The sequence below is a fragment of the Oncorhynchus gorbuscha genome, linkage group LG10, assembly GCF_021184085.1.
Source record: "Oncorhynchus gorbuscha isolate QuinsamMale2020 ecotype Even-year linkage group LG10, OgorEven_v1.0, whole genome shotgun sequence".
Taxonomy (NCBI): domain Eukaryota; kingdom Metazoa; phylum Chordata; class Actinopteri; order Salmoniformes; family Salmonidae; genus Oncorhynchus; species Oncorhynchus gorbuscha.
This window is the reverse complement of record NC_060182.1, coordinates 86,744,252-86,767,637: the sequence shown is the minus strand read 5'-3', so window position 1 is coordinate 86,767,637 and position 23,386 is coordinate 86,744,252. Positions and strand designations below refer to the sequence as shown.

The 23,386-nt window shown below is 45.4% G+C and overlaps 1 protein-coding gene across 2 annotated transcripts in view; it reads left to right on the top strand.

Annotated features, from left to right (window-relative positions):
• LOC124046669 (spectrin beta chain, erythrocytic-like) overlaps window positions 1–20,121 on the top strand; it is an 87,702-nt gene extending 67,581 nt beyond the window's left edge. For both annotated transcript variants that reach the window (XM_046367310.1, XM_046367309.1), the window contains exons 28-41: window positions 66–233; window positions 833–963; window positions 1,680–1,884; window positions 2,259–2,482; window positions 2,727–2,877; window positions 5,002–5,246; window positions 7,228–7,366; window positions 7,634–7,718; window positions 8,613–8,809; window positions 9,582–9,731; window positions 16,121–16,389; window positions 16,673–16,846; window positions 18,352–18,394; window positions 19,018–20,121. In XM_046367310.1, coding sequence (XP_046223266.1) covers window positions 66–233; window positions 833–963; window positions 1,680–1,884; window positions 2,259–2,482; window positions 2,727–2,877; window positions 5,002–5,246; window positions 7,228–7,366; window positions 7,634–7,718; window positions 8,613–8,809; window positions 9,582–9,731; window positions 16,121–16,389; window positions 16,673–16,846; window positions 18,352–18,394; window positions 19,018–19,224 — 2,388 coding nt within the window. In that variant the 3' untranslated portion in view covers window positions 19,225–20,121. The remainder of the gene's footprint in view (window positions 1–65; window positions 234–832; window positions 964–1,679; window positions 1,885–2,258; window positions 2,483–2,726; window positions 2,878–5,001; window positions 5,247–7,227; window positions 7,367–7,633; window positions 7,719–8,612; window positions 8,810–9,581; window positions 9,732–16,120; window positions 16,390–16,672; window positions 16,847–18,351; window positions 18,395–19,017) is intronic.
• The last annotated feature ends 3,265 nt before the right edge of the window (window positions 20,122–23,386 follow it).

Sequence of the window (23,386 nt, the reverse complement as noted above, 5' to 3'; positions counted from 1 at the left end):
TGTTCTATATTGTAATGCATCTGTATAAAGGGCTATAGAAAACCTGTGTATTGCTTTGATTCCAGGTGAAGGAGCTGAAGGAGGTGTGGGCCAGGCTACAGGAGGAGATGGCTAAGAGGAGAGAACGGCTGAATGGATCTAACCGGGCCCAGCAGTACTACAACGATGCTGACGAGGCAGAAGCCTGGATAGGAGAGCAGGAACTCTACATGATTGCTGATGACAAGGCCAAGGTCAGGATGGAAGGGGAGAGCAAAGAGTGGAAGGGGAGAGGAAAGGAGGGGAGAGGGGAGGAAGGGAGGAGAGGAGATGGAAGGAGGGAAAGAGAGAAGAGAGGAGAGAGGAACTGAGGAGAGAGGAGTTGAGGGGAAAGTAGGTGAGAGGAGGGAGGAGGAGATGAGGCAGAGGCCTGGATAGGACAGCAGGAACTCTACATGATTGCTGATGACAGGTCCAAGGTCAGGATGGAAGGGGAGAGGAAAGAGTGGAAGGGGAGAGGAAAGGAGGGGAGGAGAGGAAAGGGGAGGAGAGGAGAGGGGAGGAAGGGAGGAGAGGAGAGGGGAGGAGGGAAAGAGGAGAGAGGAGGTGAGAGGAGGGAGGAGGAGAGGTGGCAGAGGCCTGGATAGGACAGCAGGAACTCTACATGATTGCTGATGACAGGTCCAAGGTACTATTCACAAAAAATGTTTAGAACTATCACGCTCTATTGATTAATTTGAGAGTGGTTTTTATTCCCTTTATAGCAAACCAAGTGGTGGGGATGCTGTTTGGCTGAAAAACAAATGACAGGTTGTGACTTTAAAGTGTTAATTTGTTCTCCACCATTCGCCAGGATGAGCAGAGTGCCATGTTGATGTCGAAGCGTCACCTGATAGTGAAGCAGGCTGTAGATGTCTACTCAGACTCCATCCAGAAGCTGTCTGACCGTGCTCAGAAGATGCTGAATGAAGACCACCCTAATGGGTGAGTGGAACGCAGACACCAGGGTTCAGTCATCTTACCCTGTGTACTACAATGTAGCTTGTCACTACGTTCTCTGTAGGCCTCAGAGTATTCAAGACTATGTTGCATAAATGTATTAATCCATTTTTCGAATTGGTCTCTTGTTCCTCACTATGTAACAGTATATTTGAGAGAGGGAGGGTGTGGTTATGATTGTGTCTCTAACCAATCAAAGATCAGACAGCTATGAAACAGTAAAGCCATGATGCATGATGATGACATGTCTCATCTTGTCAGTCACTCTCTCTTTCTCCTCTCTCTATCCTGATCTCTCTCTCAATTCTATTATCTCTCTCTCAATTCAATTCTATTATCTCTTTCTCAATTCAATTCAATTATCTCTCTCTCAATTCAATTAATTTATCTCTCTCTCAATTCAAGTATCTATCTTTCTCTTCTCTTTTCTCCTCCCTCTCCCTCTCTGTCTCTCCCTCTCTTTCTCTCTTTCTCTCTCTCTCTCTCTCTCTCTCTCTCTCTCTCTCTCTCTCTCTCTCCCTCTCTGTCTCTCATTCTCTTTCTCTCTTTCTCTTTCCCTCTCTGTCTCTCCCTCTCTTCCTCTCTTCCTCTTTCTCTCTTTCTCTTTCCCTCTCTTTCTCTTTCCCTCTCCCTCTCTCTCTCCCTCTCTGTCTCTCCCTCTCTTCCTCTTTCCCTCTCCCTCTCTCTCTCTCTCCCCATAGTGAATCTGTCATCCGTCGTCAGGGCCAGGTGGATAAACAGTACGCTGGTCTGAAGGACTTGGCAGAAGACCGCAGGAGGAAGCTGGACCATGTCTATCATCACTTCCTGCTGAGCCGAGAGGTGGAGGATCTGGAGCACTGGATCGCTGAGAGGGACGTGGTGGCCTCCTCACAGGAGATGGGACAGGACCTGGACCATGTTACAGTGAGGAGGGAGGGAGAGGATGGGAGGGAGGGATGTGGTGGCCGCCTCACAGGAGATGAGACAGGACCTGGACCATGTTACAGTGAGGAGGGCGGGAGAGGATGGCAGGGAGGGAGGGCTAGGACCTCTGGAGGGCTTCAATGAGCTTCCCAGGGGTACTGAAGCTGGGGGAAAACTAACAAATAAATGTAAAGTTCTAGGTAGCTGAAGGGATAGAGAATGGTCCAAGCATGAAGTCCCACCTTGTATTAGTTCTCTCTGTAATATTCTGTGTTCTTATGACGTATATCCACGCTCTTATAATTGCTTTATTATCTTCACATTTTTAAGATGATTTTATTTTCTGTTTCCTTCTCCAAATCAAAAACGTCCAGATCCTGAGGGACAAGTTCCGTGACTTTTCCCGGGAGACAGGGATGGTGGGACAGGAGCGGGTGGACTATGTGAACCAGACGATAGATGAGCTGATCAAGGCGGGCCACACGGAGGCTGCTGCCATGGCTGATTGGAGGGACAGCGTCAACGAGAGCTGGGCTGACCTGCTGGAACTCATAGACACCCGAGTTCAGCTCCTACAGGCCTCCCACGACCTGCTCAAGTCAGTCTGCACACAACCTGCTCAAGTCAGTTTGCACACAAATGACGGCAAATGGTTCATCAATGCCACTAACTGTTTTTGGCTTTGTATGCCTAGGCTCCAAAACGAGACAAACACAAAAAAACATTTAGACATTTCATAGATGTTTGAGATCTGACGTCTGACAGATGAAAGTAGACTATATGTGTACACCACAGTGTGGTCTGACGGGTCAGCTGTAACAGAACGTCCTGGTCATTCTCAGGTACTTCGATGATGGGAAGGAGCTGGTGTCTCAAATCCAGGAGAAACTAAATGAGATTCCTGCTGATCTGGGAGAAGACTTCAGCAAGGCAGATACCTTCCACCGCATGCATGCCGCCTTCGAGAGGGACATCAGCACCCTGGGAAAACAGGTACACCTTAACCCCATACTTCCTGTTTGTCCTGGAGTTGAGAGGTCTACAGGAGAGGCAGCATTAAGACTAAGAGATATTATGCTGACTAGAGATGGCGCTAGTGTACAGCCATGTACAGTCGTGGCCAAAAGTTTTGAGAATGACACAAATATACATTTTCACAAAGTCTGCTGCCTCAGTTTGTATGATGGCAATTTGCATATACTCAAGAATGTTACGAAGAGTGATCAGATGAATTGCAATTAATTGCAAAGGTCCTCTTTGCCATACAAATGAACTGAATCTCCCCCCAAATATTTCCACTGCATTTCAGCCCTGCCACAAAAGGACCAGCTGACATCACGTCAGTGATTCTCTCGTTAACACAGGTGTGAGTGTTGACAAGGACAACGCTGGAGATCACTCTGTCATGCTGATTGAGTTCGAATAACAGACTGGAAGCTTCAAAAGGAGGGTGGTGCTTGGAATCATCGTTCTTCCTCTGTCAACCATGGTTACCTGCAAGGAAACACGTGCCGTCATCATTGCTTTGCACAAAAAGGGCTACACAGGCAAGGATATTGCTGCCAGTAAGATTGCACCTAAATCAACCATTTATCGGATCAAGAACTTTAAGGAGAGCGGTTCAATTGTTGTGAATAAGGCTTCATGGCGCTCAAGAAAGTCCAGCAAGCGTCAGGACCTTCTCCTAAAGTTGATTCAGCTGCACACCACCAGTACAGAGCTTGCTCAGGAATGGCAGCAGGCAGGTGTGAGTGCATCTGCACGCACACTGAGGTGGAGACTTTTGGAGGATGGCCTGGTGTCAAGAAGGGCAGCAAAGAAGCAAACAAAGGGAACATAAATTGATATTTTGGGACCATGGCCAGGAAACTCCCCAGACCTTAATCCCATTGAGAACTTGTATTCAATCCTCAAGAGGCGGGTGGACAAACAAAAACCCATAAATTCTGACAAACTCCAAGCATTTATTATGCAAGAATGGGCTGCCATCAGTCAGGATGTGGTCCAGAAGTTAATTGACAGCATGCCAGGGCAGATTGCAGAGGTCTTGAAAAAGAAGGGTCAACACTGCAAATATTGACTCTTTGCATCAACTTCATGTAATTGTCAATAAAAGCTTTTGACACTTATGAAATGCTTGTAATTATACTTCAGTATTCCATAGTAACATCTGACAAAAAATATCTAAAGACACTGAGGCAGCAAACCTTGTGAAAATTAATATTTGTGTCATTCTCAAAACGTTTGGCCACGACTGTACAGTTCAAGTTATATCAAGGTGAGTAATCATATCAAGATTTATTTATACAGCACATTTCAGACATGAAATGCAACTCAATGTGCATCATGAAAAAAACAAATAAAAACTAATGAAAATAAAAGCTGAAATATTTACTACACAACAAACATGAGGATAAAGAAACAGCAACAATAAAGACTGAAAAGCCCCCGAGGTAAAACAAAGCTAAAAATATACACCACAGTGTGGTCTGATGGGTGGAGCTAAAGACTGAAAAGCCCCCCGAGGTAAAACAAAGCTAAAAATATACACCACAGTGTGGTCTGATGGGTGGAGCTAAAGACTGAAAAGCCCCCCGAGGTAAAACAAAGCTAAAAATATACACCACAGTGTGGTCTGATGGGTGGAGCTAAAGACTGAAAAGCACCCCGAGGTAAAACAAAGCTAAAAATATACACCACAGTGTGGTCTGATGGGTGGAGCTAAAGACTGAAAAGCACCCCGAAGTAAAGTAAAGCTAAAAATGTACACCACAGTGTGGTCTGATGGGTGGAGCTAAAGACTGAAAAGCACCCCGAGGTAAAGCAAAGATAAAAATATACACCACAATGTGGTCTGATGGGTGGAGCTAAAGACCGCGTTTGTTTGTGTATGCAGGGCTCCCTGTAGCAACACATTGCAATATCACTGAACCCCAGTTGTGATTGGAGTTGTTCAAATCCGGCTCAAAAGGCGATAAAGAAAAGAACAGCATCTAACTTAGAGGGCATGAAAGTCTTCTACATTCAGGTTTCTCTCTGTCACCACCATAGTATAGCAGTATCATGTTTTATAGATATAGAAAAAGCACCTCCACCTCCCTCCTTCTCCCCCACCAGGTGCAGCAGTTCCAGGAGACAGCGGCCCGTCTGCATGCCCAGTATGCTGGGGACCAGGCTACAGAGATCCAGGCCCAGGAGAAGGAGGTGGTGGAGGCCTGGAAGGCTCTATTGGATGCCTGCGACGGCCGCAGGAAACGCCTGGAGGAGACAGCTGACAAGTTCCGCTTCTTCACCATGGTCCGAGACCTGATGGCCTGGATAGAGAGCACCATACAGCATATAGAGACACAGGAGAAACCACGGTAAACTCTTGTGACCGACTGTTGACATAAATTCTAGCTAGCTAGTGCAACCAAGACTGCGGGGGGAGACAAGGGGGTCCCATGTCTCCGTTGGAGCCAGGTGTTGGCAACACCACAGCTGTGGGTTTAATTCCCGCTCGTACTGAATATATGCATGGAAAAGCATCTTCATGACTACACAATAGGAAACTGAGGAGAGTGGACAGGCAATATGGAGGGGTGAGGGAATGGAGAGAGAGAGCGATAAAGTTAGATGATAACCTTTCTACCTCTCCCCAGGGACATGCCATCAGTAGAGCTGCTATTTGGGTGACAGGATGGAGAGTTAGAGGGATAGAGCGATAGAGGATAGAGAAAGAGAGCAGAGAGAGATAGAGGATAGAGCAATAGAGGGTGGAGAGATAGTGTGGAGAAAGAGAGCAGAGAGATAGAGGGTGGAGAAAGAGAGCAGAGAGCGATAGAGTGATAGAGGATAGAGCGAGAGAGGGTGGAGAAATAGAGCAGAGAGAGAGAGGGTGGTCCGCTCACCAACCAAGATTTCACAAAATGAGACAGGCACCGAATTGAGACTCTGCATGCAGATTCCTGTAAAAATATCCTCAGTGTACAACGTAAACACCAAAATAGTCAATGCAGAGCAGAATTAGGCCGATACCCACTAATTATCAAAATCCAGAAAAGAGACGTTAAATTCTACAACCACCTAAAAGGAAGCGATTCCCAAACCTTCCATAACAAAACCATCACCTACAGAGAGATGAACCTGGAGAAGAGTCCCCTAAGCAAGCTGGTCCTGGGGCTCTGTTCACAAACACAAACAGACCCCACAGAGCCCCAGGACAGCAACACAATTAGACCCAATCAAATCATGAGAAAACAAAAAGATAATTACTTGACACATTGGAAAGAATTAACAAAAAAACTGAGCAAACTAGAATGCTATTTGGCCCTAAACAGAGGGTACACAGTGGCAGAATACCTGACCACTGTGACTGACCCAAACTTTGACTATGTACAGCGTCTGCTAAATGACTTAAATGTAATGTAATGTAATGTACAGACTCAGTGAGCATAGCCTTGCAATTGAGGAAGGCCGCCGGTGGGAGACATGGCTCTCAAGAGAAGACAGGCTATGTGCTCACTGCCCACAAAATGAGGTGGAAACTGAGCTGCACTTCCTAACCTCCTGTCCAATGTATGACCATATTAGAGACACATATTTCCCCCAGATTACACAGATCCACAAAGAATTCGAAAACAAACCCAATTTTGATAAACTCCCATATCTACTGGGTGAAATACCACAGTGTGCCATCACAGTGGCAAGATTTGTGACCTGTTGCCACAAGAAAAGGGCAACCAGTGAAGAACAAACACCATTGTAAATACAACCCATTTTATGCTTATTTATTTTCCCTTGTGTACCTTTAACCATTTGTACAGTTGCAACACTGTATATATACGTAATATGACATTTGTAATGTCTTTATTGTTTTGAAACTTCTCTATGTGTAATGTTTATTGTTCATTTTGATTGTTTATTTCACTTTTGTACATTATCTACCTCACTTGCTTTGGCAATGTTAACACATGTTTCCCATGCCAATAAAGCCCCTTAAATTGAATTGAATTGAATAGAGGATGAAGAGATAGAGAACGAGAGTACAGTGAGATAGAGGATGGAGAGAGAGAGAGAATGGAGAGAGAGATGATGGATAGAGAGAGTATGAGGAGATAGAGAGAGAGTACAGCGAGATAGAGGATGAAGAGTGATATAGGAAGGAGAGATGGAGGATAGAGATAGATAGAGGTTGGAGAGATAGAATAGAGAGAGATAGAGAATGAAGAGATATAGGATGGAGAGAGATATAGGAAGAAGAGATAAAGGAAAGAGATATATATAATAGAGAGAGATGGAGTGATAGAGAATGGAGAGATATAGGTAGAAACAACCTGTTATCATCTTACTTTCTCTCCTCAGGGATGTGTCATCAGTAGAGCTTCTTATGAAGTACCACCAGGGGATCAGGTCTGAGATCGACCAGCGTGGACCAAAGTTCTCTGACTGTGTGGCGCACGGCAAGGCTCTGCTGTCATGCAAACACAAATACTCTGCTGAGGTGAGGAACACCAGGACTCTATATCAATTCTTTGCATCCTATCTCCTCGCCTTTGCCTTCCCTCAGACCTTCTCCTCCAATGTGTTTTGAGAAGGAGGCGAGGAGAGAGTATGCAAGGAATCAAGGAAAGGAATTGGGAAAGACCCTGGGGCCACTTGACATTTTTTCAGATACAGTATGTGGCTTTTTCTACATCTTGTGACTACCTCATTTAAACACTGAACTCAATTGACCATCCATGTTGCTGTCATCCGTGTTCTCTCTCAGATCAAGGAGAAACTGATCCAGCTGATGGAGAAGAAGAAGGAGATGATGACCAAGTGGGACGACCGATGGGACTGGCTCAGGCTCTGTGAGTACAACAACAACCACAATGACAACAACAACAACCACAATGACAACAACAACCACAATGACAACAACAACAACCACAATGACAACAACAACCACAATGACAACAACAACCACAATGACCACAACAACCACAATGACAACAACAACAACCACAATGACAACAACAACAACCACAATGACAACAACAACCACCACAATGACAACAACAACCACAATGACAACAACAACCACAATGACAACAACAACCACAATGACAACAACAACAACCACAATGACAACAACAACCACAATGACCACAACAACCACAATGACCACAACAACCACAATGACCACAACAACCACAATGACAACCACAACAACCACAATGACAACCACAACAACCACAACAACCACAATGACAACCACAACAACCACAATGACAACCACAACAACCACAATGACAACCACAACAACCACAATGACAACCACAACAACCACAATGCCAACCACAACAACCACAATGCCAACCACAACAACCACAATGACAACCACAACAACCACAACAACCACAATGACAACCACAACAACCACAATGACAACCACAACAACCACAATGACAACCACAACAACCACAACAACCACAATGACAACCACAACAACCACAACAACCACAATGACAACAACAAACACAATGACAACAACAACAAACACAATGACAACAACAACAAACACAATGACAACAACAACCACAATGACAACAACAACAACAACAAACACAATGACAACAACAACTGCTGTACATTCCCTTTTTCCTTCCGTCCTCATACTGTAGTCTATAGATCAGGGTGAACACAGAAACACCAGACCTGGGCCCAAATAGCATACTTACACATTTGTCTTGTTTGTGCCCAAGTGTTGGAGGTGTGCCAGTTTGCGCGGGATGCCTCAGTGGCGGAGGCGTGGCTAGTGGCTCAGGAGCCGTACGTGGCCAGTAAGGACCTGGGACAGACTATAAACGAGGTGGAGAAACTACTGAAGAGACACGAAGCCTTCGAGAAGTCCACTGCCACCTGGGAGGAACGCTTCTCAGCCCTGGAGAGACTTACTACGGTATGTAGTAGAAAGGATTGGGTGTGTATTTGTGTTTGTTTGTTTGTGTGTATGTGGTCTGTGTAAAGCTTCATCCTCATTTGGCAGTTTTTTCTGATGTCACCATTTTCCATATAAACAAGTACAGTATACAGTATGGGTGTGTCTATCCATTACCTGTTTGTGGGAGAAAGTTAGTTCTCACACTCTCTTGCTCTCCCCCTCTCTCTCTGTCTCTCTCTGTCTCTCTCTGTCTCTCTGTGTCTGTCTGTCTGTCTGTCTGTCTGTCTGTCTGTCTGTCTGTCTGTCTGTCTGTCTGTCTGTCTGTCTGTCTGTCTGTCTGTCTGTCTGTCTGTCTGTCTGTCTGTCTGTCTGTCTGTCTGTCTGTCTGTCTGTCTGTCTGTCTGTCTGTCTGTCTGTCTGTCTGTCTGTCTGTCTGTCTGTCTGTCTGTCTGTCTGTCTCTCTCTGTCTGTCTGTCTGTCTGTCTGTCTGTCTGTCTGTCTGTCTGTCTGTCTGTCTGTCTGTCTGTCTGTCTGTCTGTCTGTCTGTCTGTCTGTCTGTCTGTCTGTCTGTCTGTCTCTCGCTCTCTCTCTGTCTGTCTGTCTGTCTCTCGCTCTCTCTCTGTCTGTCTGTCTGTCTCTCGCTCTCTCTCTGTCTGTCTGTCTCTCGCTCTCTCTCTGTCTGTCTGTCTCTCGCTCTCTCTCTCTGTCTGTCTGTCTCTCGCTCTCTCTCTGTCTGTCTGTCTCTCGCTCACTCTCTCTCTCTGTCTCTCTCTCTCTCTCTGTCTCTCAGTTGGAGCTGCTAGAGTTGAGGAAGCAGCAGCAGGAGATACAGCAGTTTGTAACAGAGGAGCAGAAGCGTTCACAGATGGAGAGCAGGAGAGAAGACACAGGGTTTGCAGAGGATTCCTCCCAGCTCTACACCATCGAGGAGCAGACACTGGTTAGTACTGAGCTAATGTGTACTGACGAAGTGACCCTCTCTGACCATATCCATTCTGTCCTGCTCTCTGTCCACGAGTTCCCCTATCTTTCGCTCTCTGTCCACGAGTTCCCCTATCTTTCTCTCTCTGTCCACGAGTTCCCCTATCTTTCTCTCTCTGTCCATGAGTCCCCCTATCTTTCTCTCTCTGTCCATGAGTCCCCCTATCTTTCTCTCTCTGTCCACAAGTTCACCTATCTTTCTCTCTCTGTCCACGAGTTCCCCTATCTGTCTCTCTCTGTCCATGAGTTCCCCTATCTTTCTCTCTCTGTCCACGAGTTCCCCTATCTTTCTCTCTGTGCATGAGTTCCCCTATCTTTCTCTCTCTGTGCATGAGTTCCCCTGTCTTTCTCTTTCTGTGCATGAGTTCCCCTGTCTTTCTCTCTCTGTGCATGAGTCCCCCTATCTTTCTCTCTCTGTCTATGAGTCCCCCTATCTTTCTCTCTCTGTCTATGATCTTTCTCTCTCTGTGCATCCCCTATCTTTCTCTCTCTGTGCATGAGTTCCCTATCTTTCCCTCTTTCTCTGTCCATGAGTTCCCCTATCTTTTCTCTCTGTCCATGAGTGTTCCCCTATCTTTCTCTCTCTGTGCATGAGTTCCCTATCTTTCTCTCTCTGTCCATGAGTTCCCCTATCTTTCTCTCTCTGTGCATGAGTTCCCCTATCTTTCTCTCTCTGTGCATGAGTTCCCCTATCTTTCTCTCTCTGTGCATGAGTTCCCCTATCTTTCTCTCTCTGTGCATGAGTTCCCCTATCTTTCTCTCTCTGCATGAGTTCCCCTATCTTTCTCTCTCTGCATGAGTCCCCCTATCTTTCTCTCTCTGTCCATGAGTCCCCCTATCTTTCTCTCTCTGTCCATGAGTCCCCCTATCTTTCTCTCTCTGTCCATGAGTCCCCCTATCTTTCTCTCTCTGTCCATGAGTCCCCCTATCTTTCTCTCTCTGTGCATGAGTCCCCCTATCTTTCTCTCTCTGTGCATGAGTATCCCCTATCATGAGTCCCCTATCTTTCTCTCTCTGTGCATGAGTTCCCCTATCTTTCTCTCTCTGTGCATGAGTCCCCCTATCTTTCTCTCTCTGTGCATGAGTTCCCCTATCTTTCTCTCTCTGTGCATGAGTTCCCCTATCTTTCTCTCTGTGCATGAGTTCCCCTATCTTTCTCTCTCTGTGCATGAGTCCCCTATCTTTTCTCTCTGTCCATGAGTCCCCCTATCTTTCTCTCTCTGTCCATGAGTCCCCTATCTTTCTCTCTCTGTCCATGAGTCCCCCTATCTGTCTCTCTCTGTCCATGATGAGTACATGAGTCCCCCTATCTCTTGCATGAGTCTATCTTTCTCTGTGCATGAGTCCCCCTATCTTTCTCTCTCTGTGCATGAGTCCCCCTATCTTTCTCTCTCTGTGCATGAGTCCCCCTATCTTTCTCTCTCTGTGCATGAGTCCCCCTATCTTTCTCTCTCTGTGCATGAGTCCCCCTATCTTTCTCTCTCTGTGCATGAGTCCCCCTATCTTTTCTCTCTGTGCATGAGTTTCTTTTCCTCTCTGTGCATGAGTCCCCCTATTTTCCCTCTCTGTGCATGAGTCCCCCTATCTTTCTCTCTCTGTGCATGAGTCCCCCTATCTTTCTCTCTCTGTGTGCATGAGTCCCCCTATCTTTCTCTCTCTGTGCATGAGTCCCCCTATCTTTCTCTGTACATCCAGGGCATTATTCAATCAGCATTCCTAACATGAAACCCTAACGCCCTAGCCAAATGTACTGTACATCCAGGGCATTATTCAATCAGCATACCTAACATGTTACCCCTTACCAGATTATATCAACACAATCACTTCTCTGTGATAGCCCAAGTATAATCAACGCACTGGTGTGAAATGGTGACCGTAATACCATTGTGAGAGGTATCCTCTCACACAACGTTTAATGTTTTGGTCTTCATACCCACCATTCATTGACTGAACATGTTTAATAAAGTGTTGAATCTTCTCTCGTGTATGTAGTCAAATCAAATCAAATGTTATTTTTCACACTCACTGAATGCATTTCACCTTACTGTGAAATGCTTACTTACAAGCCCCTAACCAACCATGCAGAGTAAGAAAATATTTGCTAAATAAACTAAAGTTAAAAAGAAAGTAACACAATAAAATAACAATAATGAGGCTATACACAGGGTTGAAAGGGTCAATGTGCAGGGATACGGGATAGTTGATGTAATTGAGGTAATATGTACATGTAGGGAGGGGTAAAGTGACTGTGCAAAGATAATAAACAGTGAGTAGCAGCAGCACAAAAAGGGGGTTCATGTAAATTGTCTGGGTGGCCATTTGATTAACTGTTCAGCAGTCTTATGGCTTGGGGGTAGAAGCTGTTCAGCAGTCTTATGGCTTAGGGGTAGAAGCTGTTCAGCAGTCTTATGGCTTGGGGGTAGAAGCTGTTCAGCAGTCTTATGGCTTAGGGGTAGAAGCTGTTCAGCAGTCTTATGGCTTGGGGGTAGAAGCTGTTCAGCAGTCTTATGGCTTAGGGGTAGAAGCTGTTCAGCAGTCTTATGGCTTGGGGGTAGAAGCTGTTCAGCAGTCTTATGGCTTGGGGGTAGAAGCTGTTCAGCAGTCTTATAGCTTGGGGGTAGAAGCTGTTCAGCAGTCTTATAGCTTGGGGGTAGAAGCTGTTCAGCAGTCTTATGGCTTAGGGGTAGAAGCTGTTCAGCAGTCTTATGGCTTGGGGGTAGAAGCTGTTCAGCAGTCTTATGGCTTGGGGGTAGAAGCTGTTCAGCAGTCTTATGGCTTGGGGGTAGAAGCTGTTCAGCAGTCTTATGGCTTAGGGGTAGAAGCTGTTCAGCAGTCTTATGGCTTGGGGGTAGAAGCTGTTCAGCAGTCTTATGGCTTGGGGGTAGAAGCTGTTCAGCAGTCTTATAGCTTGGGGGTAGAAGCTGTTCAGCAGTCTTATGGCTGTTCAGCAGGGGTTAGAAGCTGTTCAGCAGTCTTATAGCTTGGGGGTAGAAGCTGTTCAGCAGTCTTATGGCTTGGGGGTAGAAGCTGTTCAGAAGTCTAATGGCTTGGGGGTAGAAGCTGTTCAGCAGTCTTATGGCTTGGGGGTAGAAGCTGTTCAGCAGTCTGATGGCTTGGGGTAGAAGCTTTTCAGCAGTATTATGGCTTGGGAGTAGAAGCTGTTCAGCAGTCTAATAGCTTGGGGGTAGAAGCTGTTCAGCAGTCTTATGGCTTGGGGGTAGAAGCTGTTCAGCAGTATTATATCTTGGGGGTAGAAGCTGTTCAGCAGTATTATGGCTTGGGGGTAGAAGTTGTTAAGGAGCATTTTAGACCTAGACTTGCCGTGCGGTAGCAGGGAGAACAGTCTATGACTTGGGTGGCTGGAGTCTTAATAAAAAAAAAAACTTTCACCCTTTTCCTCCCCAATTTCGTGGTATCCAATTGGTGGTTACATTGTCTCATCGCTGTAACTCCCGTACGGTTGAGGGAGAGGCGAAGGTTGAGAGACATGCGTCCTCCAAAACACAACCCAAACAAAGCCGCACTGCTTCTTGACATAATGCCCACTTAACCCAGAAGCCAGCCACACCAATGTCTCAGAGTAAACACCGTACACCTGGCGACCGTGTCAGCATTCACAGCTCCTGGCCCACCACAGGAAACGCTAGTGCGCGATGGGACAAGGACATCCCTGCCGGCCAAACCCTCCCCTTACCCGGACGGCACTGGAAAAATTGTGCGCCGCACCATGGGTCTCCCGTGGACTCAAACCCAGAATCTCTAGTGGCACTGCGATGCATTAGACTACTGCGCCACTTGAGAGGCCCTAGGTGGCTGGAGTCTTTGACAATTTTTAGGGCCTTCCTCTGACACCACCTGGTATAGAGGTCCTGGATGGCAGGAAGATTGGCCCCGGTGACGTACTGTGCCGAATGCACTACCCTCTGTAGCACATTGAAGTTGCCATACCAGGTGGTGATGCAACCAGTCAGGATGCTCTCAATGGTGCAGATGTATAACTTTTTGAGGATTTAACTTCTTGGTGACAGGGGGGAAGTATTGAGTAGCTTGGATGAATAAGGTGCCCAGAGTAAACTGCCTGCTACTCTGTCCCAGATGCAAATATATGCATATTATTAGTAGTATTGGATAGAAAACACTCCAAAGTTTCTAAAACTGTTTGAATGATGTCTGTGAGTATAACAGAACTGATATGGCAGGCGAAAACCTGAGACAAATCCAACCAGGAAGTGGGAAATCTGAGGTTTGTTGTTTCATTTAAGTGATTGCCTATCCAATATGCTGTGTCTATGGGGCCAGATTGCACTTCCCAAGGCTTCCAGCAGATGTCAACAGTCTTTAGAAAATTGTTTGAGGCTTTTATTGTGGAAGGGTGTCGAATAAGAGCTGTTTCAACAAGTGGACTAGGCTGTGGCCAATCAGTTGTTTACTGCGCGGTCACGTGGACGCGCCGTGCCTTCTTTTTCCTCTGTAATGAATACGCTTTTGTCCGGTTCGAATATTATTGAAGATTTATTATAAAAAGACCCTAAGGTTGATTGTAAACATTGTTTGACATGTTTCTACAAACTGTAATGGAACTCTTTTGACTTTTCGTCTGGATTTTGTGCTCACGCATTGTGCCTTTGGAATAGTGAACGAAACGTGCAAACAAAACGGAGGTATTTGGACATAAATATGGACGTAATCGAACAAAACAAACAATTATTGTGGGAGTCCTGGGAGTGCATTCCGATGAAGATCATAAAAGGTAAGGGAAGATTTATAATGCTATTTATGACTTTTGTTGACTCCACAACTTGGCGGGTAACTGTATGGCTTGCTTTTGTGGCTGAACACTGTTCTCAGATTATTGAATATTGTGCTTTTGCCGAAAAGCTTTTTTGAAATCTGACACAGCGGTTGCATTAAGAACAAGTTTATCTTTAATTCTATGTAAAACATGTATTTTTCATCAAAGTTTATGATAAGTATTTCTGTTATTTGATGTGGCTCTTTGCAATTTCTCCAGCTACACAAACTAGTTTTCCTCTGATTTTTCTTGCTACCATGCTGTGTTGTCATGTGGTCTTGCTACCATGCTGTGTTGTCATGTGGTCTTGCTACCATGCTGTGTTGTCATGTGGTCTTGCTACCATGCTGTGTTGTCATGTGGTCTTGCTACCATGCTGTGTTGTCATGTGGTCTTGCTACCATGCTGTGTTGTCATGTGGTCTTGCTACCATGCTGTGTTGTCATGTGGTCTTGCTACCATGCTGTGTTGTCATGCGTTGCTACCATGTTGTGTTGTCATGTGGTCTTGCTACCATGCTGTGTTGTCATGTGGTCTTGCTACCATGCTGTGTTGTCATGTGGTCTTGCTACCATGCTGTGTTGTCATGCGTTGCTACCATGTTGTGTCTTGTACCATGCTGTGTTCTTGTCTTCCTACCATGCTGTGTTGTCATGTGGTCTTGCTACCATGCTGTGTTGTCATGTGGTCTTGCTACCATGCTGTGTTGTCATGTGGTCTTGCTACCATGCTGTGTTGTCATGTGTTGCTGCCATGCTATGATTTTGTCTTCGGTCTCTCTTTTTGTAGTGTTGTGGTATCTCTCTTGTCATAATGTGTGTTTTTGTCCTATATTTTTTATTTTTGAACGCAGCCTTTTGGAAGACCTTCATTGTAACTAAGAATTTGTTTTTTACTGACTTGCCTTAAATAATATTTTGTTTCAAACGACATCAAAACAAGACAAAGCAAAACACATCATTTGAGTTGACCATTAGTCTGAAAACCAATAATGTCTCTTCCTGGGTCAGGGCAACAATGCATCACAACCAAAAGTGAGAAAATATATATTTTTGAACTGTATAACCATTTCAAATAAGTTTGCATCATGATAAATAAGGGTTCACTATAATACACATTTGTAAGGGCATTTATAAAGGGTTAATAGCTGGAGGTAAATAGTGGCTCACTATAATTCATTTACAAATTATTAAATAACCATTAATAATGTAATTACAAACTCTTTATAAACCCTTTACAAAGAGATCTTTATCGTAAAGGTTTACGGAAAGGGGTCATTTCAAAGATAGAGCCAACACTTTCTAGTGGCATTTCTGAATTTCTAACGCAGTAGGGATAGTAAAGAAAGGGAGTGGTTTGTGACACAAGAGCAGCCGCTCACCGATTGGTCAGCTCATACAGCAGTTACACCTCCAAAACATCTGGTATGCGGAATGTCGGCCAATGCTGATTAATGCTGATTACCGCTCAATCTGATTGAATCCAGGCCCATTTCTCTTTCCTATATGTACGTTAAAATTGATTGTAAATATATCATACTCAATTCTCTTCCCCAGTCTGCCTCTGGAGCAGTGGAGGTGGAGCCCAGTTTGGGTCAGTTGGAGGGAACAGCGGGTGACTCTACGGTGCCCATGGTCTCTGATATGCAGGATGCTAGTTCTCTGGAGCTGCTGGATGCCTCTGTGTCAGGACAGACCCCCAGGGATGGGGAGCCCCGGGCCGCCACCCTACCTGCTGACCCCCTCAGCCCTAAGGCTGTGCTGCAGGAGGGCATGCTGGGACGGAAACACGATCTAGATGCTGCTGGGAAGAAGGCTTCCAACAGGTAGAGACACTCACAGCCTTAAAGAGCACGGTTATTGTTGCTATGTTTAGGCTTAAAATGGTTGATTTGCGTAGAATTAAGGCTGCACATTTTGCCAGGTATTTTGTATAGTTTGGGGTAATGAAAGAAGGTACTCACTCCAATTACAGTAGGTAGGATGTAAAGGATAGCTCATGATACTACCTCCAAATAATTCAAATATTTTTGGGTAAACTTGGGTTGCGTATGTATCTGCTTAAGGTGTTTTCCATCAAAATATGTCTGTGCTCCTGTCCTCTCACAGGTCCTGGAACACCCTGTACTGTGTGCTGAAGCCTGGTCAGCTGTCTGTCTATAAGGACGCCAAGAGCTTCGGCCATGGCTCCACCTACCACGGAGAGGACCCTCTGTCGCTCGGCAACGGCAAATGGGAAGTCCTGAACAACTACAAGAAGAAGAAGCATGTATTCATACTGAGGTGAGGAACGTTAGTGTTTTAGTGTACGTAAACTCAGCAAAAAAAGAAATGTCCCTTTTTCAGGACCCTGGCTTTCAAAGATCATTTGTAAAAATCCAAAGGAATTCACAGATCTTCACTGTAAAGGGTTTAAACACTGTTTCCCATGAACATGCACCTGTGGTCATCAGTCTGTTTTAACACCAGTAAACCTCATTGTTAAGACACTAACAGCTTACAGACGGTAGACAATTAAGGTCACAGTTATGAAAACGTAGGACACTAAAGAGGCCTTTCTACTGACTCTGAAAAACACCAAAATAAAGATGCCCAGGGTCCCTGTTCATCTGCGTGAATGTGCCTTAGGCATGCTGCAAGGAGGCATGACTGCAGATGTGGCCAGGGCAATACATTGCAATGTCCGTACTGTGAGACGCCTAACACAGTGCTACAGGGAGACATGATGGACAGCTGATCGTCCTCGCAGTGTATCCGAACATCACACCTGTGGGACAGGTACAGGATGACAACAACAACTGCCCGAGTTATACAAGGAATGCACAATCCCTCCATCAGTGCTCAGACTGTCCGCAATAGGCTGAGAGAGGCTGGACTGAGGGCTTGTAAGGCTGTTGCAAGGCAGGTCCTCACCAGACATCACCGGCAACAATGTCGCCTATGGGCACAAACCCACCGTCGCTGGACCAGACAGGACTGGAAAAAAGTGCTCTTCACTGAAGTGTTGCGGTTTTGTCTCACCAGGGGATATGGTCAGACTCACGTTTATCATCGAAGTAATGAGCGTTACACCGAGGCCTGTACACTGGAGCGGGATGGATTTGGAGGTGGAGGGTCCGTCATGGTCTGGGGCGGTGTGTCACAGCATCATCGGACTGAGCTTGTCATTGCAGGCAATCTCAATGCTGTGCGTTACAGGGAAGACATCCTCCTCCCTCATGTGGTACCCTTCCTGCAGGCTCATCCTGACCTGACCCTCCGGCATGACAATGCCACCAGCCATACTGCTTGTTCTGTGTGTTATTTCCTGCAATACAGGACTGTCAGTGTTCTGCCATGGCCAGCGAAGAGCCTGGATCTCAATCCCATTGAGAACGTCTGGGACCTAAGTCTGGGACCTACGAAATGTCTGGGAATTGCAGGTGCCTTGGTGGAAGAGTGGGGTAACATCTAACAGCAAGAACTGGCAAATCTCGTGAAGTCCATGAGGAGGAGATGCACTGCAGCACTTAATGCAGCTGGTGGCCACACCAGATACTGACTGATACTTTTGATTTTGACCCCCTCTTTGATCAGGGACACATTATTCCATTTCTGTTAATCACATGTCTGTGGAACTTGTTCCGTTTGTCTCTGTTGTTGAATCTTGTTATGTTCATACAAATATTTTACATGAAAATAAACGCAGTTGACAGTGAGAGGATGTTTCTTTTTTTTGCTGATTTTAGTTCACACTCTCTTACCACGCGTTTGGTTTAAACGGAATTGTTTTCCCTCTTGCTGTCTAGGCTGGGTGATGGTAGTGAGTACCTGTTCCAGTGTAAAGACGAGGTGGGTTCTTCACGCACTTCTTTTTTTATGATATGTATTTTATCTGGTTTTGTCACACAAGAATGTCATGGGTTCTTATTACAGGGTTACAGCAGTAATGCACTTTGGAATATAATCATTAAACACATGAAATATCCAAACATACGTTCAACAATCACACCACAGTACAACACTGTAATGCATTTAAAATATCCATACTGTATACAATATTACATTATCCTACAATATAATATCAAACACATTCTGTATCCTATCTGGTAATAATAGGCTGTGTTAAGACACGGCAGCTTGACCCAGATCCCCAACCACTGACCCAGATCCCCAACCCAATCACTGACCCAGGATCTGGTCTGACCAATCGATAGACCACTGTGGCAAAATATCAGACTTCACACAGTTCTCCATAATATAGCCGTTAATCAACAAGTCATCAAAGTACAGATCTCAGAGCTGTTGGACCATTTGAAATATAAGTGTCTGGCACTTTCTGCAATGGAATCATGGAAGTATGTGTAAATGCATTACATCTGTACATTTATTACAAATGTTCATATTGGGGGGACCTTAACCCCAACACCCAAATTCATTGAAATACATTCAACGTAAACGTATGGTTATTTCAGGAGGAACTGGGACGTTGGACCCAGGCCATAGAGAAAGCAGTGAAGCCCCTGGCACAGGAAGAGGCGGAACCCTCAGGGTCTGCAGGGGTCCGGGCCCGCAGCCTGCCCCCTCCTTCCTCTTCTACCACCCTCACCACACCAGAGCCAGCGAAAGACAAGAAAGACAAGGAGAAGAAGGGCTTCAGTCGGTTTGCCAATAAAAAGTGAGGATGGACAGACTGACTATATTGCAGGTCTTGGGGCAGAAGAAGTTTTACTGTACAATCAGAATGAATTTGATCTTATAAAGATTTTCTTTTTTTACTTTGAAATAGATGAGATATTGTAGTTTAGATTTAAACCTCTGCTGCCTGTATTAAAGCTAGAGTAACAACATTTTTCTTTCTCTTTTTGACAAAATATGCTAAATTCAAATAGCTCAATAAAAGCACAGGAATGCTCTGTTCACACTCAACCAAAGAATGTTTGTAAAATTCATTATTTTCCTTTTACAATTGTTTCCCAACTTTGCTTTAGATAAAAGCATGCTTGTATGATTTGTATTACAAAACAGTATGACTCGTAAGAGTACTTTTGTTGATTCATCTGCCTTATATTCCTATAAAATGGTTGTGAATTGTTATACTGTGGTTTGAATTTGGTGCTCTTATATCATAGAATCATCAGGATTGGGTGGCTAGGCTTTTTAAAAGAGCTTTGTAAATTCTGTTTTAACTAATGAATTGATAGGCCTAGTGTTGCCTGAAAGAGATTGAGACATTGTGCAGTGCAGTACAGTACAGTACCTGCATGCACAGCAAGTACAACTGCAAGTATGCAAACTGATTGTCCTATGCACTGTGAAGGCAAAATAATGCTGCTGAAATGGGCAGTTATAGACTGTTTTAACTGAGATAATGAAAGTAACACAATTGAAAGATGATTATGCTATCTTGTTATTGACCTGCTATTACCTTAAACATAACGCAATCACTTTCAAACATGACTTTTACCAGAACAATGGCCATCTCTGAGAACTTGAAATAGCTCATACCTAACACCTGTTTATCGAATCTCAAATTTTATATCTGTTCATATACAGTATATTAAAAGAAAATGCATGAATCATGTTTTTTGTTTATTTTTGTGTGGTGTTCGGGTCTGTGGGACCCCTTTTCAATGTTTACTCAAAGACATAATTTTTTCAACCTGAAACTCATTAGCCTTGGCTCATTTTTGCTGAAGAACATATAAAATAACACATTTCCATTGAGTGCACACTGTGCACCCCCCTACACATGTATATTATATATGTGGTGTTTGGGTCCACAGGACCCGAGGGTAATACAAGTATGGAAAAGTGTGTGTGTGTGTGTGTGTAGGTGAAAAGAAGTAAAATGTAACTAAAAGGTTTGTGTGTGCCTTCACCCTCCCTGGGCCTGCTGTTTCAACATAGTCTGTCTCCCTGCCTGTCTGCTGCTTTTCTCGCTCTCTTTACCCTTTGTAGTGTGTGAAACTACACAATGTCTTACGGGAACCTGCAAAATGTTAACACATTATTTCGATATTGAAAAAAATGCAGTATTTTCCGACATTACCCCAGCCAGGTGCAAATTGGGGGGGAACACAACAAATAAATAGCTTTGCATGTGTGGCTCCTTACCACAATCAATCAGTATGGCAAAAATATTCTCTGCTCAGAGGGCCTAAGACGAGAGAGAAGCTAGTGTGGAAGGACCATCTTCCACCTTGGAAGATGAAGAATTTTCCAAATATTTTACCTTTTTTTAACTAAGTCCGTTACGAACAAATTCTTATTTTCAATGACGGCCTAGAAACAGTGAGTTAACTGCCCTTGTTCAGGGGCAGAACGACAGATTTTTACCTTTTCAGCTCGGGGATTTGAACTTGTAACCTTTCAGTTACTAGCCCAAAGCTCTGACCACTAGGCTACCTGTCACGTATGAGGATCATGTCTATGTCCATTTGGAGTCTGACAGTGAGTTGCAAGAAGAGGTTGAGATTGACCCTCAGCCAGCCCCAGGACCAGCCCCAGGACCAGCTCATCAGCCTGCATTGTGAAATTGAATGGTCTTCTTGCCCAAGGAATGAGCCACCCCGGCATTGGCTGCCAATGTAATAAGGATGGTGGTTACTCATGTGCAGGACATAGTCTTCTTTTGAACTGTTCATCCCAGACACCATCCATTCTGGACTGCACTAACTTGGAGGGGAGGTATGTTTTGGGAGAGAGATGGAAGGAGATGGACCAAACTCATTTACATGCATACTTTGAGGTTCTTATCCTTGCTGGTGTTTTCAGATCCAATGGAGAATCCACAAAATCCCTGTGGGATGCAGAAACTGGCAGAGAAGTTTTCCTCGCAACAATGTCTCTGGAAAATGTCCACATTATTTCCAGGAGTATCCGCTTCAATAACCAAGACACCAGACCAGCTCGGCGTCAGAGACAAGCTAGCTGCAATCAGGTCAGTGCAGAGAGACGAGCTAGCTGCAATCAGGTCAGTGCAGAGAGACGAGCTAGCTACAATCAGGTCAGTGCAGAGAGACGAGCTAGCTACAATCAGGTCAGTGCAGAGAGACGAGCTAGCTGCAATCAGGTCAGTGCAGAGAGACGAGCTAGCTGCAATCAGGTCAGTGCAGAGAGACGAGCTAGCTACAATCAGGTCAGTGCAGAGAGACGAGCTAGCTACAATCAGGTCAGTGCAGAGAGACGAGCTAGCTGCAATCAGGTCAGTGTGGGACAAGTGGGTGGACCGCCTTCCCCCGTTTCACAACCCTGGGCCCAGCATTACTGTTGATGAGCAGATTATGCCATTTAGGGGCAGTACATACCGTCTAAACCCGCAAAATATGGAAACTAGATCTGGGCTGCTGTGATGCTGCGTCATCATATGTGTGAAAGTTGCAAGTGTATACAGAGAAGCCAGATGGAGGAGCCCTGAGAAGAACCAAGGGATGGAGGAGCCCTGAGAAGAACCAAGGGATGGAGGAGCCCTGAGAAGAACCAAGGGATGGAGGAGCCCTGAGAAGAACCAAGGGATGGAGGAGCCCTGAGAAGAACCAAGGGATGGAGGAGACCTGAGAAGAACCAAGGGATGGAGGAGCCCTGAGAAGAACCAAGGGATGGAGGAGACCTGAGAAGAACCAAGGGATGGAGGAGACCTGAGAAGAACCAAGGGATGGAGGAGCCCTGAGAAGAACCAAGGGATGGAGGAGACCTGAGAAGAACCAAGGGATGGAGGAGCCCTGAGAAGAACCAAGGGATGGAGGAGCCCTGAGAAGAACCAAGGGATGGAGGAGCCCTGAGAAGAACCAAGGGATGGAGGAGACCTGAGAAGAACCAAGGGATGGAGGAGCCCTGAGAAGAACCAAGGGATGGAGGAGACCTGAGAAGAACCAAGGGATGGAGGAGCCCTGAGAAGAACCATGGGATGGAGGAGACCTGAGAAGAACCATGGGATGGAGGAGACCTGAGAAGAACCAAGGGATGGAGGAGACCTGAGAAGAACCAAGGGATGGAGGAGACCTGAGAAGAACCAAGGGATGGAGGAGCCCTGAGAAGAACCAAGGGATGGAGGAGACCTAAGAAGAACCAAGGGATGGAGGAGACCTAAGAAGAACCAAGGGATTGAGGAACCCTGAGAAGAACCAAGGGATTGAGGAACCCTGAGAAGAACCAAGGGATTGAGGAACCCTGAGAAGAACCAAGGGATTGAGGAACCCTGAGAAGAACCAAGGGATTGAGGAACCCTGAGAAGAACCAAGGGATGCGGGATGTCCTGGACATGACACAGAGACTCAGTGGCCACATCACATGCAAAAACTTGAGTACGGTGCATATGGATGGGAGAATCTGTGGCCAGGAACATCAAAAAACAAATCAGAATTGATTACAATGCCACAAAAGGAGGGGTGGACAATTTAGACAAGCTGGTGACTGGCTACAGCTGCTAAGTAAGAACCCTGGCCACTTTTGATATTTTCCGACATCTTGGACATCTCAATATACACCTTGTTTGTCATCTGGATGGCGTTGTACCCAGATTGGAACAGAGGGAAGCTCCAGAGGAGATTACTCTTTCGCGGGAAGCTTGGCAAGGCATTGGTAAGACCTCAAATCCAGAGGAGGAAACATATCCCAAGGACCCCAGCTTCTGCAGCCATCGTGAGGAGGATTCAGGAGGATGCTGGTGCCCATCCGCCCGATCCACAGAACCAACAACTCCAATACCAGAAGTAAGTGTGAGTGATGTTGTTGCATGTGTGTGTGTCTGACTCTCCAACCTTGGTCTGCTGTAACTATATATGTGAGTGAGTGAGATGTTAGTAAAATTCCTGAACTAAATGATTCCATTATTCTAGATTG